Source organism: Oryctolagus cuniculus, chromosome 19 (assembly GCF_964237555.1).
Source record: "Oryctolagus cuniculus chromosome 19, mOryCun1.1, whole genome shotgun sequence".
Classification (NCBI taxonomy): domain Eukaryota; kingdom Metazoa; phylum Chordata; class Mammalia; order Lagomorpha; family Leporidae; genus Oryctolagus; species Oryctolagus cuniculus.
The window spans coordinates 17,050,077-17,064,373 of record NC_091450.1 but is presented as its reverse complement, the minus strand read 5'-3'; the positions used below and the strand labels follow the sequence as shown (position 1 = coordinate 17,064,373).

General features: G+C 50.6%; 2 protein-coding genes across 7 annotated transcripts in view; one reads left to right on the top strand and one right to left on the bottom strand.

Moving 5' to 3' along the window:
* POLR3E (RNA polymerase III subunit E) overlaps positions 1-10,032 on the top strand; it is a 36,093-nt gene extending 26,061 nt beyond the window's left edge. For all 6 annotated transcript variants that reach the window (XM_017342517.3, XM_008257867.4, XM_017342516.3 and 3 more), the window contains 8 exons: positions 1,731-1,812; positions 3,175-3,234; positions 3,589-3,746; positions 4,122-4,183; positions 4,551-5,071; positions 6,950-7,027; positions 8,011-8,136; positions 9,243-10,032. In XM_017342517.3, the coding sequence (XP_017198006.1) occupies positions 1,731-1,812; positions 3,175-3,234; positions 3,589-3,746; positions 4,122-4,183; positions 4,551-5,071; positions 6,950-7,027; positions 8,011-8,136; positions 9,243-9,299 (1,144 nt within the window). In that variant the 3' untranslated portion in view covers positions 9,300-10,032. The remainder of the gene's footprint in view (positions 1-1,730; positions 1,813-3,174; positions 3,235-3,588; positions 3,747-4,121; positions 4,184-4,550; positions 5,072-6,949; positions 7,028-8,010; positions 8,137-9,242) is intronic.
* A 3,183-nt stretch (positions 10,033-13,215) lies between these two features.
* Positions 13,216-14,290, bottom strand: LOC127491448 (non-histone chromosomal protein HMG-14). The gene has a single exon (XM_070064603.1). The coding sequence runs from the start codon at positions 14,273-14,275 to the stop codon at positions 13,985-13,987; it is 291 nt and encodes a 96-aa protein (XP_069920704.1). The 5' UTR covers positions 14,276-14,290; the 3' UTR covers positions 13,216-13,984.
* Between the last annotated feature and the right edge of the window lie 7 nt (positions 14,291-14,297).

The window sequence follows — 14,297 nt, the reverse complement described above, 5'->3', positions numbered from 1 at the left end:
GACTGCAAAAGGTCCATTGTTTCACAGTTGGTTGGCCAAATATGCATGTTGTGGCCACATGGTGGCACTGTTCTCTGGGAAACAGATGTTCGACATACTTTGTCAGTTCCTTGCGGCTGTTGTCCAGTGTTCCACCAGCGTTTCACTATGGAAGAGCTTTGCGAAGGCCTGTCACCTATTACATGGGACCATATGTGTGTGTTTAGGCCATGAATGCGTGAAAGGTAGGGGTGGCTGCCCCTGCACACAGCTGAGGACTTCTGCCCAGAGGAGCAAAGGAGTTTGCCCGGTGTCCTTCAGCAGGGCAGCCACAGAGCTGGGTTCGAACGTGAGCAGTGAGTGCCCCTCTTGGGATACCTGCATCCTATATCGGAGTGCTGGGTACAAGTCCCATCTCTGCTTTGTGCTAGTGTGTACCCTGAGAGGCAGCAGGTGACAGTTCAAGTACTTGGTCCTCTACACCCATGTGGGAGACAAGATGGAGCTCCTGGCTTCTGATTTCAGCATGGCCCAGCCCTGGCTGTCGAGGGCATTTGGAGAGTGAACCAGCAGATGGGAGATCTTTCTGTCTTCTTTCCATCTTCCAAAAAATATTTTTTTTTTTATTAAGGAGAGAAAAAGAAATCTTGAGCTTCATGACTCAGCTTGAGCTCTGTCCGGTGCTGTGTGCCCTGACAGTGCTGCCTTTGTGGCTTGGAACTCGCGTGTTCTGCCTACCCCAGTATTCCTGCAACCCTCCTCTGACACCGCCCATGTGGCTGTGCTGGAGCTCTGGGGAGCGCCCCTTCCGTGCCCTGTCCCTTTGCATCTGGGGGCAGAGTAGGCCAAATTGACAAGGTTGTTTAGTGATGTGTCTTGATGGTCCTGTGCGGTGTCCTTGTTCTCCTTCAGGTGCTGTCCCTGCTGTCCCCAGGCAGCTTGTGGGCCAGGGGTTGGTCTGGCATACACTTAGCGGGTCCCTTCCCTGGCAGAACAACCTAGGCCCCCACCCCATGTGCCCAGCCTCAGAGACTGCATAGTAGTTGGTTGCCAGGTAGGATTGAGCAGGGGTGAAGGGAGGGCCTCCTGTAGAGGGAACACAGGTCCCACAGGTGTGGGCTGGCTTGGGGTGGTAGGCTGTGCTCCAGGGCTGCAGGGTCCTGGCTGGACCCTGCTCAAAGACACCTTCACCCCAGGCCTGTACTCTGAAGTTCTCTGGGCTGGTTGTGTTCTCTCCAAAGTCTCATGTTCTACCCGTGTCCTGGGGCCTGCTCACACCCATCGCAGCATCAACTCTGTGGCTTCTGACCTCTGACCTCAGCTTACTCAGTCCTTTAGGTGCATTGCCTCATTACCAGTTTTCCCTGGTGTCACACACGCTTCATCTGTGGGACTGGTGTCCTCCAAAGAGTCCTGGGCTCCTTGAGGTTCCAGGCTTGTCCATCTCTGGGCCCCTAATCCTCCCTGAACATGCAGTGGGTGGGCCAGTGTAGGGAGAGGTAGGTGGAAAAGGGGAAGGACGAAGAAGTCTTGGGGGAAGCAGGAGGTGCTTTTCCATGTGTGTTCATGGATCTTACGAGGTGTGCTGTGGGCTCAAGCCTGCACCTGCCCTGCCTGGATTAGGAAGAGGCATGGACTGGGCTGGGGCTTAGACGGTGAGTGCAAAGCCTGGACTTCAGCTCTGGTGGAGAGTTGGGGAATGGATGAGGACAGGGACTGACCTGCCACCTCACCCTTGCTTGTGTTGACAGTGACATCCTGTACCCCAAGGACTCGTCCAGCCCTCACAGTGGTGTGCCTGCGGAGGTACTCTGCAGGGGTCGAGACTTCGTCGTAAGTACCGGGAGCTCTCTGGCTTCCCTCTGGGGTGAGGGAGGAAGATGTGGGCAGCCCAGGTCTTCCGAGGACCTTGGCCTCTGCTGTGGGTGGGGCGCTCCAGCCGAGAGGCGGGGCTGGCAGGTGCAGGAGCCCGCGCTGTTGGGGGCCCTGGCTGCAGCCTCTATGCCCCTTCCTCGTGGATCCTGGAGTCTCAGGCTTCTGAGTAGCTGTGAGCTCCTCTGTGCTAGGAGTTGCAAAGGGGCTGTGTTCTGGCCCAGGAGCGTTCCTCAATGGGCCTACGTGGTGTTTTTAAAATAGTGCCTTGGCGTCGATTTGTACAAATCGAAAGCTTGACATGAGGCAGAGTTGTAGCTGTCAGGGAAATCAGTCTGGCACCGCTGACCCGTGGCCACACGTGGCACTGATGAGGCTTACGGATTCCGATTCACCACTGTTCCAGAGCCTCTGCTTCCCTGCGCGAGCCCCCTGAGCCTGTGCTACCTTCACTGCTCAGCACTCCTTCCTGTCACCCACTGCACCTGTAGCTGGGGCTTAATCCCTCCCAAGACCCTGAACCCTGTGCTTTTGGGACCTGCACTGCCTCCCAGTGCTCAGCATTGTGCTGTAGCTTCAAGTGTCCTCGGAGCTGTCCCTGGTGCCGTGATGTGCTCACATACAGACCGAGGTATTGGAAGAGAGCGCCTTTCCTCTCGTCCTGATGCAGTCTCCCAGCTCCTTGGAAGGTTGGTGCCTGAGCAGTGTACATGCATCTGTAGCTGTCAGGGGGCAGCAGTGGCTCCCAGGCACAGGTGTGATCTGCCCCCAGCTGCCCTGCTTGCTTGCCCTTCACGGGTTGTGCAGTGCTGAAACGGGAGGGGGCCTAGGGATAGGACCCGAGTGGTCCCAGGTGAGACTCAGTCATCCTTTCCTGTGTGTCTCCCAAGCGTCCATCCCCATCTCTGTCCTTCTGGAAGCCATCCTGGGGCCTGAGAGCTCCTGAGGCAAGGTGGGGTATAGGGTGGCAGGGCCTCAGGAAGGGTGGTGAACCCCAGTGTCACCTTCCTAAATCCTTACAGCAGCCTTGACCGTTGGGGCTGCAGCCGTGACCCAGAGGAGCAGACCCTTTCCACCCCCTGCCCTGGGAACATTTTGCTCTGGGGGGCGTTCTGGTCCCACTGCGTCGGAACAGAGGAACTTGGGGGTCCTTTATACTGGGAAAGTGGAGGAGGCAGAGAGTTGAGCTGACTGCCCAAGGCCGCATGGTGAGGAAGGGCGAGGCCAGGAGCCACACCCAGGTCCTCAGGACATGTGGGCTTGGGGCACAGACTTAGGAGCAGTCCAGCTCTGCCCCCTGAACATGTGACTTTTTCTCCTCAGATGTGGAAGTTCACGCAGAGCCGGTGGGTGGTGAGGAAAGAGGTGGCAGCGGTGACCAAAGTAAGTGGAGCCCCCTGTTGGCAGCTGTTGCCTCAGCAGCCCAGGACCCCAGCGAAGTTTATTCAGCTGACGGTTTTGGAGGTTCAAGTCCAGAATGAGGCAGCTGCATTGGTTTGGGCTCTGCTGGGTGGCTGTGGAGCCTGTGGCACGGTCAGAGGGGCTGGGCCTGGCACAGGCTTCCGTGACAGCCGTCTCTCCAGAGCTGCTGAGACCTGTAGACCTCGGGCTTTCACTCCTGCCCTCCAGCACCCATGAGTTTGGGAGCCAAGTCCTGTTTAAACCCTGGTCCTCTGGTCCCGACCTGGGCAGCAGCAGCATGGGGGAAGCTGGGCCTCACTTTTCCCCTCCCTGCAGCTGTGCGCTGAGGACGTGAAAGACTTCCTGGAGCATATGGCAGTGGTGAGGATCAACAAAGGCTGGGAGTTCCTCCTGCCCTACGACGGGGAGTTCATCAGGAAGCACCCGGACGTGGTCCAGCGGCAGCACATGCTGTGGACCAGCATCCAGGCCAAGTGAGCTCGCTGGGTGGGCCCCCAGCTGGCCTCTGAGGAGCTGGGCAGGGAGGCCACTGTTCTTCCATGTGGTGCACAGGGTTGACCTGAGGCCTTCCAACACAGCATCGACACAGCCATCCCCACCACACACACACCACCCTCTGCAGGAACTGACACATTCTGGGGGATGGGGAGGAGGGCTGGGAATCCTTCTGGCCTTGGGGCACCAAGTGGACATGTGCCTGTGTGGGGCCAGGCAGGACTGGCCAAGCCCTAGTTACGTAGTATCTTCAGGGGCCAGAAGGTTCCAGGCTTGAAGAGGGGTTGTTTCCTTTGGGAGTCAGATGGCAGGGGGCGTGGTTTAAAGTTACAAGGGTTTACTCCTCTCTTCAGGTTAGAGAAAGTCTATAATCTTGTGAAGGAAACGATGCCAAAGAAGCTGGATGGACAATCAGGTGTGTGAGGGCTTTGCGCTGGCATTCTGATGGCAGGAGGGCTACTTTTTCTGAGCTGTGTGGCTCTCCCTGTCCACCCTCACCATGGCCTCTCTTCCTGGACTCTCCCTCCCACCCCTCCCCCCCCCCCACCTCCGCTGAATACTTGCCCAGAAGCAAAGCCTCAGGGCCCGAGGCCTTGTGCTGTGTGGGTTCCAGACCTGCGTGCCCTGCTGGGTCCGCAGAGGATGGGACTAGAGCCGCTGGCAGGGGCTGAGCGGTGACACTGCTCCCTGCCTCAGCCCAGCTGTCCCATCAGGCCTCTGTCTTCAGGTCCTTGTCTGCTCTGGTCCTGTGCCCTCGTGAGCAATGCTGCCTTCCTCCACAGGGCCTACTGGGCTTGTCTCTGGGGACCAGCGGGTCCAAGTAGCCAAAACCAAGGCCCAGCAGAACCACGCCTTCCTGGAACGGGAGCTGCAGCGGCGGAAGGAGCAGATCCGGGCCTCTGCAGTCCTGCCTGGTGTGCGGATCAAGGAGGAGCCCATGAGTGAGGAGGAAGAGGACGAGCAAGAAGGGGAGGAAGAGGAGGAGCCCATGGACACTTCACCCAGTGGCGGCCTCAACAACAGGCTGGCCAACGGGCTGCCTGCGGGGCGGGCAGTGGGTGGGGACAGCTTCAATGGGCACCCGCCCCCAGGCTGTGCCAATACCCCTGTGGCCCGGGAACTGAGGGCCTTCGTGGAGGCCACCTTTCAGAGACAGTTTGTGCTCACGCTGAGTGAACTCAAGCGCCTCTTCAACCTGCACTTGGCCAGCCTGCCCCCGGGTCACACGCTCTTCAGCGGCATCTCGGACCGCATGCTGCAGGATACGGTGCTGGCCGCCGGCTGCAAGCAGATACTGGTGCCTGTAAGTAGAGCCTAGGGGATGGTGGGCACAACAGGACCCCTTGACCCCTCAGGGCACCTGGGCAGCCAGGGTCTCCCCTGACAGGAAGGTTCAAGGGGAGAAGTCTGCCTGTTTTAGGAGTGGCCCCAGTGGGCCCTATCTGCCCTGGGAACCAGGTGTGGGGAGGGGCAGGCCTCCTTGGTGAACTGCAGCCAGGTGTGACCTTGGGCAGGTCAGCCTTAGGCACTGAGCTCATGTGAAGTGGGTGATGTTGGTTTTGGCCTGTAGGATGTCGGTAAGGTGTCTGGAGACCCTAACTTGCTGCCGGGCAGAGAGTAGTGCGTTGTACACACAGGTTCCCTTCCAGGTTTCCACCCCTGCTGCGCCAGCACCCCACATTTCTGCCAGCTTTGCCATGGTTGGCAGTGATTCACTTTGCAACCTGCAGACCAAGAAACAACTTCCAGGAAGTGAAATGGAATTGTTGCAGGTCCCATAGCCAGCAAACGATAGGGCTGAGATTTGAACCTCAGTGCAGTGGCTCTAGGTTTTGAGTCCTTTCTGCTTCAGCCAAGCTGAGCTGAGCGCTTCTGCAGTGCCTAGACAGGTATGGAGGGAGCCCCTGTACCCAGGCTTCTTTTCTGTCATTGGGAGGACCCTGTGGTGGAGGGGAGGAGCATGAGCTGGAGACCACTTCCCTTCTTTGAGATGAGAGTGCCAGTCTGGTTTCAGAGGGGGCCTTTGTGATTGGTCTTTCCCCCCAGGCTCTGCCCAGACCTGACAATAGGGTGAGGGGCGCTGTGGCTTTCTTTGACGTGTCCTGTGCCAAGGTCAGAAGCACCTGCAGCCTAGGGTGACATTCTGTGAATGGCAGACACTAGCACAAGAGGCCCTGTGGATCCCAGGTCGGTGGTCTCAGGATCTGGCCCTGCTTGGGGGGAGCTGCTTTGGTGGGAGGTACTGAGATTGTAGCCCCTGGCTATCCAGCAGTGGGTCCAGTTCTCTGCGAGCCGTGCCAGGAAGGTGCCTGCTTGAGGGTGGCAAGCTTGTCTGGTGATGCAGCCATTCTTGGATGCCCTGCTCTATCCCCAGGCCCTGCCCCGGCCATCCTCCTCCTTCTCTATTGGGCTAGTGTCTCCCCGTGATCCTGACGTGGGGACCATGTTGTAGGCGTCTCCAAGATGGAAGAGACCTCAGATCTCCTCTCTTCTATTTTCCACACAAGGGAGAACAAGTGGACTTGGACTTGAGTTTATTAACTCCTGTTGTGTGACGGTGGACAGCCTACTCCTCATGGGGAGAGGGCTAGGAGCACTCAGTGCCTCTCTGGTTTCAAGTGAGACTGCCTGTGTATAGCCCCTTGCTGGGTTTTGTGTGCCGATGACCGTTACCGGGGTTGTAGTGCTGAGCCTGGAGCCTGCCGCCTGGGGCTCCCTTTCTATCTCCCTTCTCAAGGGCCTAGAGCCCTGGGCCACCATTTCCCTGGTCCTCATTCAGACCCTGATGAACCCTGTGGTATGGATCGCGTGGGTATCAGGCAAGGCCTCTCAGTGTTGTGGGAATCCTCAGGCTGCCCCTAAGGAGTTATGAGGAAGGAAGAGGTGCATCTCAGGGTAGAAGGGCCCCAGATGTCAGGGCAGAGAGTTGAGCTAATGCCATGCTGACGGGAGGAACAAGAACCTGGCTTCCTTCCTGCTTTGCACATCCATGGGGTGTCATGCCAGCTCTGGTGCTGGGCAAGTCCCTAGGCTTGTGGGCCCTGCTGGAGTGTGGTGGCCTCTTCCCACAGTGAGGTGAGGAAGTGGACCCATGGCCAGCGAACGTGGGTCCAGGTGGGTGGTGTGGCTGTGCAGCCACAGGGTGTGGGCAGGCAAGCACCTCACACGCAGGCTGTGCCAGTTTCCCCCACAGACTGCTGCGTCCCCAGATGAGCAGAAGGTGTTTGCGCTCTGGGAGTCTGGAGACATGAGTGACCAGGTAAGGAGACTTCCTGCCATCTCCCCCAGGAGCAGGGGGGTTTCCTGGAAGGGGAGAATGCAGTCATATGCGAGAGGGCTTCATGCACTTTGAATTCTTTAAATCCATTTTACCATGAGCCCTGTGAAGCTTCCTTGTATGGTTTCAGGTTTCCCACCTACTCCTGATTTTGACTATTCCACACTGCTTGTCTGTGTGCCATTGGAAGAGGCTGTCTGTGCCCTTCATTTGGGCCTAAACCAGTGTGGGTACTGTCCTGGGGGTGCAGGTTTCCATAAAGCTGCATAGTGACTGCCACCGACTGGCCTCACCCACCTCCAGCACCGCTCCTCAGTGGTCTCTGGCCATGGGGGTCAAAGGATTCCTTATCCAGTCTTGGGTCCTGCACCTTCAGGTTGGAGAAGTGGTCATTTTGCCTCTGGTCTCACCCTGGCAGGGAGGATCACAGGCGCCCAGTGAGTAGGATGTGAATTAAACCGGCAGTGCTCCATAGTGCAGACTCATGTACCCCGAGGGCCAGAGTTTGCCTTAAACCATGAACCTGTCTAGAACTTAAAGATTACTAAAGCACCAGACGGTCTTTGCTTTTTTTTAAAGATTTATTTGCGAGAGAGGTCTTCCTTCTGGTGATTCACTCCCCAGATGGCTAGGCCAAAGCCAGGAGCTTCTTCTAGGTCTCCACGTGGGTACAAGGGCCCAAGCACATGGGCCATCTTCCACTGCTTTCCCAGGCCATCAGCAGGGAACTGGATTGGAAGTGGAGCAGCACAGACTTGGACTGGTACCCACATAGGATGCTGGCACTGCAGGCAGTGGCTTAACCTGCTACACCGGCCCCTCTGTAGTCATCTTACTGGGGTCCTGGGGGAAGCACATTGGCCAGACTTTGATTAGAGACTGCAGTAAGGGGTTAGATTTGTGGTTCTGGGGATATTTTTCTTCTAGATCATTATTCCCATAATAACATGTTTTTAATGCTAAAGCATCGACAGGTTTTGCTTGAAATCTTTTCTAAAAATTACCGGGTACGCCGGAACATGATCCAGTCTCGGTTGACCCAGGAGTGTGGAGAAGATCTCAGTAAACAGGAGGTGGATAAAGTGCTAAAGGTATGACTGTTTGATGCATAACCATATCCAGAGGCCTTGGGGCTTCTGCTGACCACTGCCTCCGAAACGAGGCTCCCCATGGCTGACTGCTCTATCTTGGACAGAGGAATGGACTGTGGCACCTTTCCTCCTTGAGTCAGCCTTCCCTGGGCCCCTGCTGCAACCAGAAGTAGTCAGTGTGTACAGGACTTATCTCTTCCAGCCTCTTCAGGGGCAGGGTCCAGATTCAAGTTCTGGTTCACTGGCTTTGACTCAAGCTGTTCATTCTCATGCCTGTTGCCGAAGTCACATACCTACATTAAACAAGTTTGAACAGAATTAATTTTTTTTCACTTCAGTTGGTTTAAAATACCATTTATCCAACAGATGTAGTATTTCATGTGCTGCCTATACTGCCTTTCTGAGCAGACTGAGACGTACAGCAAGCCGATGAAAGTGCTTATGGTTGACTTATTACTTAATAAACTCATTTTACTGTATTTTGGTACTGGTCAGCATTGGGGAGTTTCAAAAAGCTGGTGGGAAAATGGAATGAAAAGATAATTTTGATGCAAAAATCACTTGAAGTCCACACATAGTTTTCATAATGTACATTTCCCATGAACTTTTGGAACACCCTCTCATATTTGTATTCTGTTTATACAGCACATTCATTTTTATAGACCCTGCTAAAATAGTCCTAAGGAAAAATTACCCCAACAATGTGGCTTTTGTTTTTTTTTGTTTGTTTGTTTGTTTTTGTTTTTTAAGATTAGAGAGACAGAAAGTGAGTTCTTTGATCTGCTGGTTCACTCCCCAAATGGCCACAAGGGCTGGGGCTGGGCTGGACCAGGCCTGGAACTCCATCTGGGTGACAGGGAACCATATGAGTCATCTGCTGCCTTCCTGGGTGCGTCAGCAGAGAGCTGGATTGAAGTGGAGTAGCAGTGGGAGTTGAACTGGCACTGATACGGGATGCTGACATCACCGCTGTGCCACAGACACAGGCCCCGGTCAGGCAGCTCTTCATTTCCCATTTCTGTTCTGTCATAAATCACGTTTTGATGTTCTGGACAGTGTAGCAGCTGGCAAAATCTGCTCTTAAGCTGTTCTTTGTCTGATCCTAGGACTGCTGTGTGAGCCATGGTGGCATGTGGTACCTTAAAGGGACGGTACAGTCTTGACAATAGTAGCAAACCACAAGCCCCATGAATCCAAGCCCAAGGAAGGACAGCGGAGCCCGAGGTGGAGTCTTGACTTGCTTCAGGGGCCATGGAGCAAGAGGAACTACCCATCTCCCATACGGCCTGGGCCCCCACAGCCCAGTGGACAGAGGGGCTCACACTCAGCCCACGGAAGGTCAGCTTCAGTGAGATCGACCACTCTCTGCAGAGACCAGCTGCACCTTCTTTGCAGTAAAATTTGAAATTCTTGATGTATTTTGCTTATTATTTGGTTTCATTCTCATAATAAAGAGAGTGTATACTGACATGGGCAAGAGGATAAAAATCATGGTTTAATATTTTCCTTTTTAAACTTAATACCAACAAGGTCTAAGTTATGTTTACAAGATGAAGAAAACCTCAAGGTTTTTAATATTTAAAATGCCTAGAAGCCAGTATTTAGTCTTAGATCATCTATCTGCTAAGACTTCTGCCAAGTTCATTAAACAAACCAAACTGAATTGTTTCACTGTTGGGTTTCTGTGGCCACTTTACCTTTTACAGCAACCTACTTTATGTAGCAGTCTCAACTGTTTACATGAACCATAGCAAAAAATTAGAATCAAACTCATGTTTGCGTAACAATGCAGACAAAACCAGGTAAGTATGGAAGTATATAAGTGAGGCTGTCACACTTTGATGTAAAAAATCTATATTTTGTGTATTTCTAAAATAAATGCTAACAGTAAACTGGCATCATGGTCCTGCTGTCTTCAGATGGGAACTTCAGGGCGGTGGTGCTGTGCACGCAAAGCAGGAAGCACAGCAAAGAGGAGGCCCAGTAGACAGGCGCAGTCACCACAGTAAAATAAGTGAAAATCATGTTTTTAATACTTTTTGAGCTCAAAGTATCTAGAACATCAGCATATGGTAAGAAATGTTAGCATTTTCTATTTCTTTGACCTGAGTCTTCAAAATGTGGCATTTTACAGGCCGAGCATTTCTAGTTTGTACTTGCCATGTGTGTGGCTGGCAGTCCCCTTGGACAGCACAGCTCTAGAGGATGGTGAAGAAAGAGTAGGCTGGATGGGGTGAAATGTCAATTTTGTTAAATAATTGAAGTTTTTGCCACACTGTTTTATATGGTAGTCACTGTTATCAGAAGGTTTTAAGAGATGGTTTACCCATGCATCTGTAGGGGATTGATTAGGGAAGAACTTTGCAGATACATATTTGATTATACATTATGCTTTTGGCTCTGTTAACATATATTTAGCTGTTACACACTGACTTTCCTTCCTCCTTGTGAAAGGGGAAACCCCTGACGTGGAACGACCAACCCAGAATCTGCTGCATGTGGCAGAACTCACCTGGCTTGATGCTCAGTGGGGAAGTCACAGCCTGAAGCACTGCCGTGATAATCAGCAAGTTTGACTTCAAATAGCTAAAAAAGACAATTAAAGGATTATATTAAGAAATTACTGTTAAAGAACCAAAACTGTGAAGGAACTCAGTACGACAGCAAAGTGGTGGCTAAGGCTTTTCAACACCTGTATTCCTGCAGAAATAGCTGTTTTCATCCACACGTGGAAATACCTTTGCCACAGTGCTTATGGCAGCTGAGTGTAGCACAGAAGATGTGCCGAGGAGAGTGGGAAGGATGTATCTCTCACCCCTTTTCCAACCCCAGGCCTCACTGCCTGTGTGTCAGGAAGGAGGGGGAAATGCCAGACTTTGCCTTAGACATAGCCGGGCCCACCCCAGTGGCCCAATTCCAGGCTGCTACCATGGATTGTCTCTCCAGATCTGCCTGGTACCCCAGACCTGCCCAGGACTCCAAGCCACCCCCAATTTAGCCCCAGGTCAGTGTAAAACACCCAGGCTCCAAGATGGCCCTCATGGGCCCAGTCTTCAAGCCAAAGCACATGGCCTCAGGCTCTGTGCCTACCCTAGCACTAGACCCGCTGCAGTCTCCCATGGACTTAGGACTCCACACCCAAACATCTGGTCCACTCCAGTGGGTCCAGGACCAGCCAGTGCCAGACATCTATCTGCTGTCCCAGCCTACCCAGCAGAATCTCTTGAGCACAAAGAACAAAGTTGAAGGCATCATGTTACCTGACTCCAAATCTACCACAAAGCTAGTCATCAAAACAGCATGGTGCTGGCATGAAAACAAAACACATAGACCAATGGAACAGACTAGAGAGCCCAGAAATTCATGCATTTACAATTGATTTTTGACAAAGGTGCCAAGACTATACAATCAATAAGTGGTTCTGGGAAAACTAGGTTTCTACATGCTAAAAAAATTGAAATTGGACCCTTCACTTAGACCATATGTAAAAATCAAAATAAAGATTATGCAACTGGAAAAGTGGAAAAGCTGCCTGGCTTTGGTTGAGGAGTGCTTTGTTTGTTTGTTTTTGGTATATGAAACCCAAAAGCACAGCAGCAAGAGCAAAAATGACAAATGGGATTACTCCAAGCTTCACAGCAAAGGAAGCAGTGAGCAGAGTGAGGAGATGACTGTGGAATGAGAAAATCTGCAAACCACACATTTGATCAGGGGTCAATATCCCAGATACACAAGGAATTCAATTGCAAGAAAGCAAACTGACTTTAAAAGTGAGCAAAACACCTGACTAGACATTTCCCCAAGGACAGTGTACAAATGACCAAGTAGATGGAGTTGTCCGATGTCACTGATCATCAGGGGAAATGACAATGAAAGCCACCATGAGACACATGTCACACCCTTAGAATGATCATTACCAAAATGGTCAGAAATGCTGGTAAGGATGTGGAGAAAAGGGCACTGTGCACATGGATGGTACAATTAGGAATTAGTACAGCCATTATGAAAACAATATGCAGCTTCCTCAAGAAATAAAAAAACGGAACCACCATCCAGCAGTCCCACTACTGGGTATGTATCCAAAGAGAACAAAATGAGTACCTTGAAATATACCTCTATTCCCATGTTCATTTTAGCATTCACAATAGTAAGTATAAGGAAATCAACCTATATATGTCCATCAGCAGATGAAAGAAGGAAATCCAGTCGTTTGTTACAATGTGGATCAACATGGAGGACATTATATTAAGTGAGAAAAGCCAGGCACAAACAGAAGAATACAGCATGAGCTCACATGTGGAATTATAAAATGTACTCACAGAAGTAGAGCAGAATAGTGGTTGCCAGGGTGGCGTGGGGGTTTTGTATCCCAAGATACAGGTCAAGCAAGCAAACATAATTTTAGTTAGGTTGGAGGAATAAAGTCAAGGGTTGGTGTTCTCATCACTACTCGGCTGTAAAAAGATAAATACGGGAGGTAATGCATATGTTAGCTCAGTTGATTCCACAGCCTGTAAGCAGTTAACATTGTATTCTATGCAATGTGTGTAATTTTTGTCTTAAAAATTTTATAAAAGTAAAAAGATGGATCCAAAATAAAACAGAACTATTAAAGGAAAACAGGACAAGACAGAGTAGACACAATGGAAACAGTACAAAAGAATTGAATGGTTAAGGAAACTGAATTATTAAAACAGGCTGAAAAGAAAATGGTAACAAGATATTAGTGAAGAAAAGGCCCAGATATCATGGTTAAATTACATAAAACCTCTAATAATTAAAGACAAAAATATTAGGGTTAAACTAATCCATTTTAAATTAAAATATTCTGACTAGAGTTCTCATCTTTTAAAATGACTTAATTGGAATCATACCAGCAACAATCATGAAGTGTACATTAACTTAAGAAAAATAGTTAACACTTGTTGAGCAGGTAAAATGATGCAGTGAGTAATGCAACCACTCTGAGGTAAACACGATTTTTAAAAATTTTCTTAGATATTTATTTGAAAGAGCTACACAGAGGAGAGGAGAGGCAGAGAGAGAGGTCTTTTTTTTTTAATTTTTTTTTGTCCATAATTGAGATTTTATTGGTGTTGAGAATCAGCACACACATTTTAATTTGTACACAATTCTTAACATACGTACCAAAAATCTAAAAAGCCATGAATTGTCATCCTTTTTTTAAAAAGTTATTCCAGTGACTTTCCAGCTTCAAATTTGGAGGCAACTCTTCCTTAAGAGGCTATCAAGTACAAGTATCTTCAAATGTTGCTGTTACATAAATCCCACCCATTCACAATATAATAGCATATACACAACACTCAAATTTTCAATCTTTCACGGCACATTAACAAAATCATTAGGAAAACTGGACTACCACAACCGAAGATGTTACAGAGTGCACATGGTTCTGACAGAACAAGGAGTGGTTTTCTATAGAAAACAATTCTACAGAACACGGGAGAAGTAACTGAAAATATTCAAGACAGATTAAATGCACAATTGAGACTCCAAATCGCCATTTAGTATGCGCTGTACTGTAGGATATAAAAACCACCCCCACCTATGGAATGTTAAGCTGACACCCAAGACAGTCAAAGCCTCCCAGAATTCAATATGCCACTGTTTTCTGGTTGTACCAAAAAATAAACAACCAGCAAATGATTTCACCTCTTAAAAAAAATCATTTACACTTAAAAAATTGGATGAGGTGGGCTTCCCTCCTTCTTAAAAACGTTTCTAGAGCTACTAAAAAACTTGCATTTATAAAATAGTTGATAAAAATATTCCTCTGGATTGTACAAGAAGGGAGACAGGGAGCACTGATAACACATGGTGTATGGTATTAATCAGACTTGGCTTCTTTCTCTTCTGCTTCATCAGAGGCTGGACTCTCCTCGTTTTTCGTTTCTCCGTTTTCTGCAGGCAGGTCTTCTTTAGCTTCTTGGTTAGCCACCTCGGCCTGTTTTCCCTTTGCTCCTCTCTTCCCCTTTGCTTGCACTTTCTTGTCTGATGACTTATCCTTCCCGGCGGCCTTCTTGGGCTTCGCTTCCACCTTGGCGGGGGCCGGCTTCGCCGACAAGCGCGCCGACCTCCTCTTGGGCTCCTCCTTGGCCGCCCCCTTCCTCTTGGGCATCCTGGCGGCGCGGAGGGCGCGT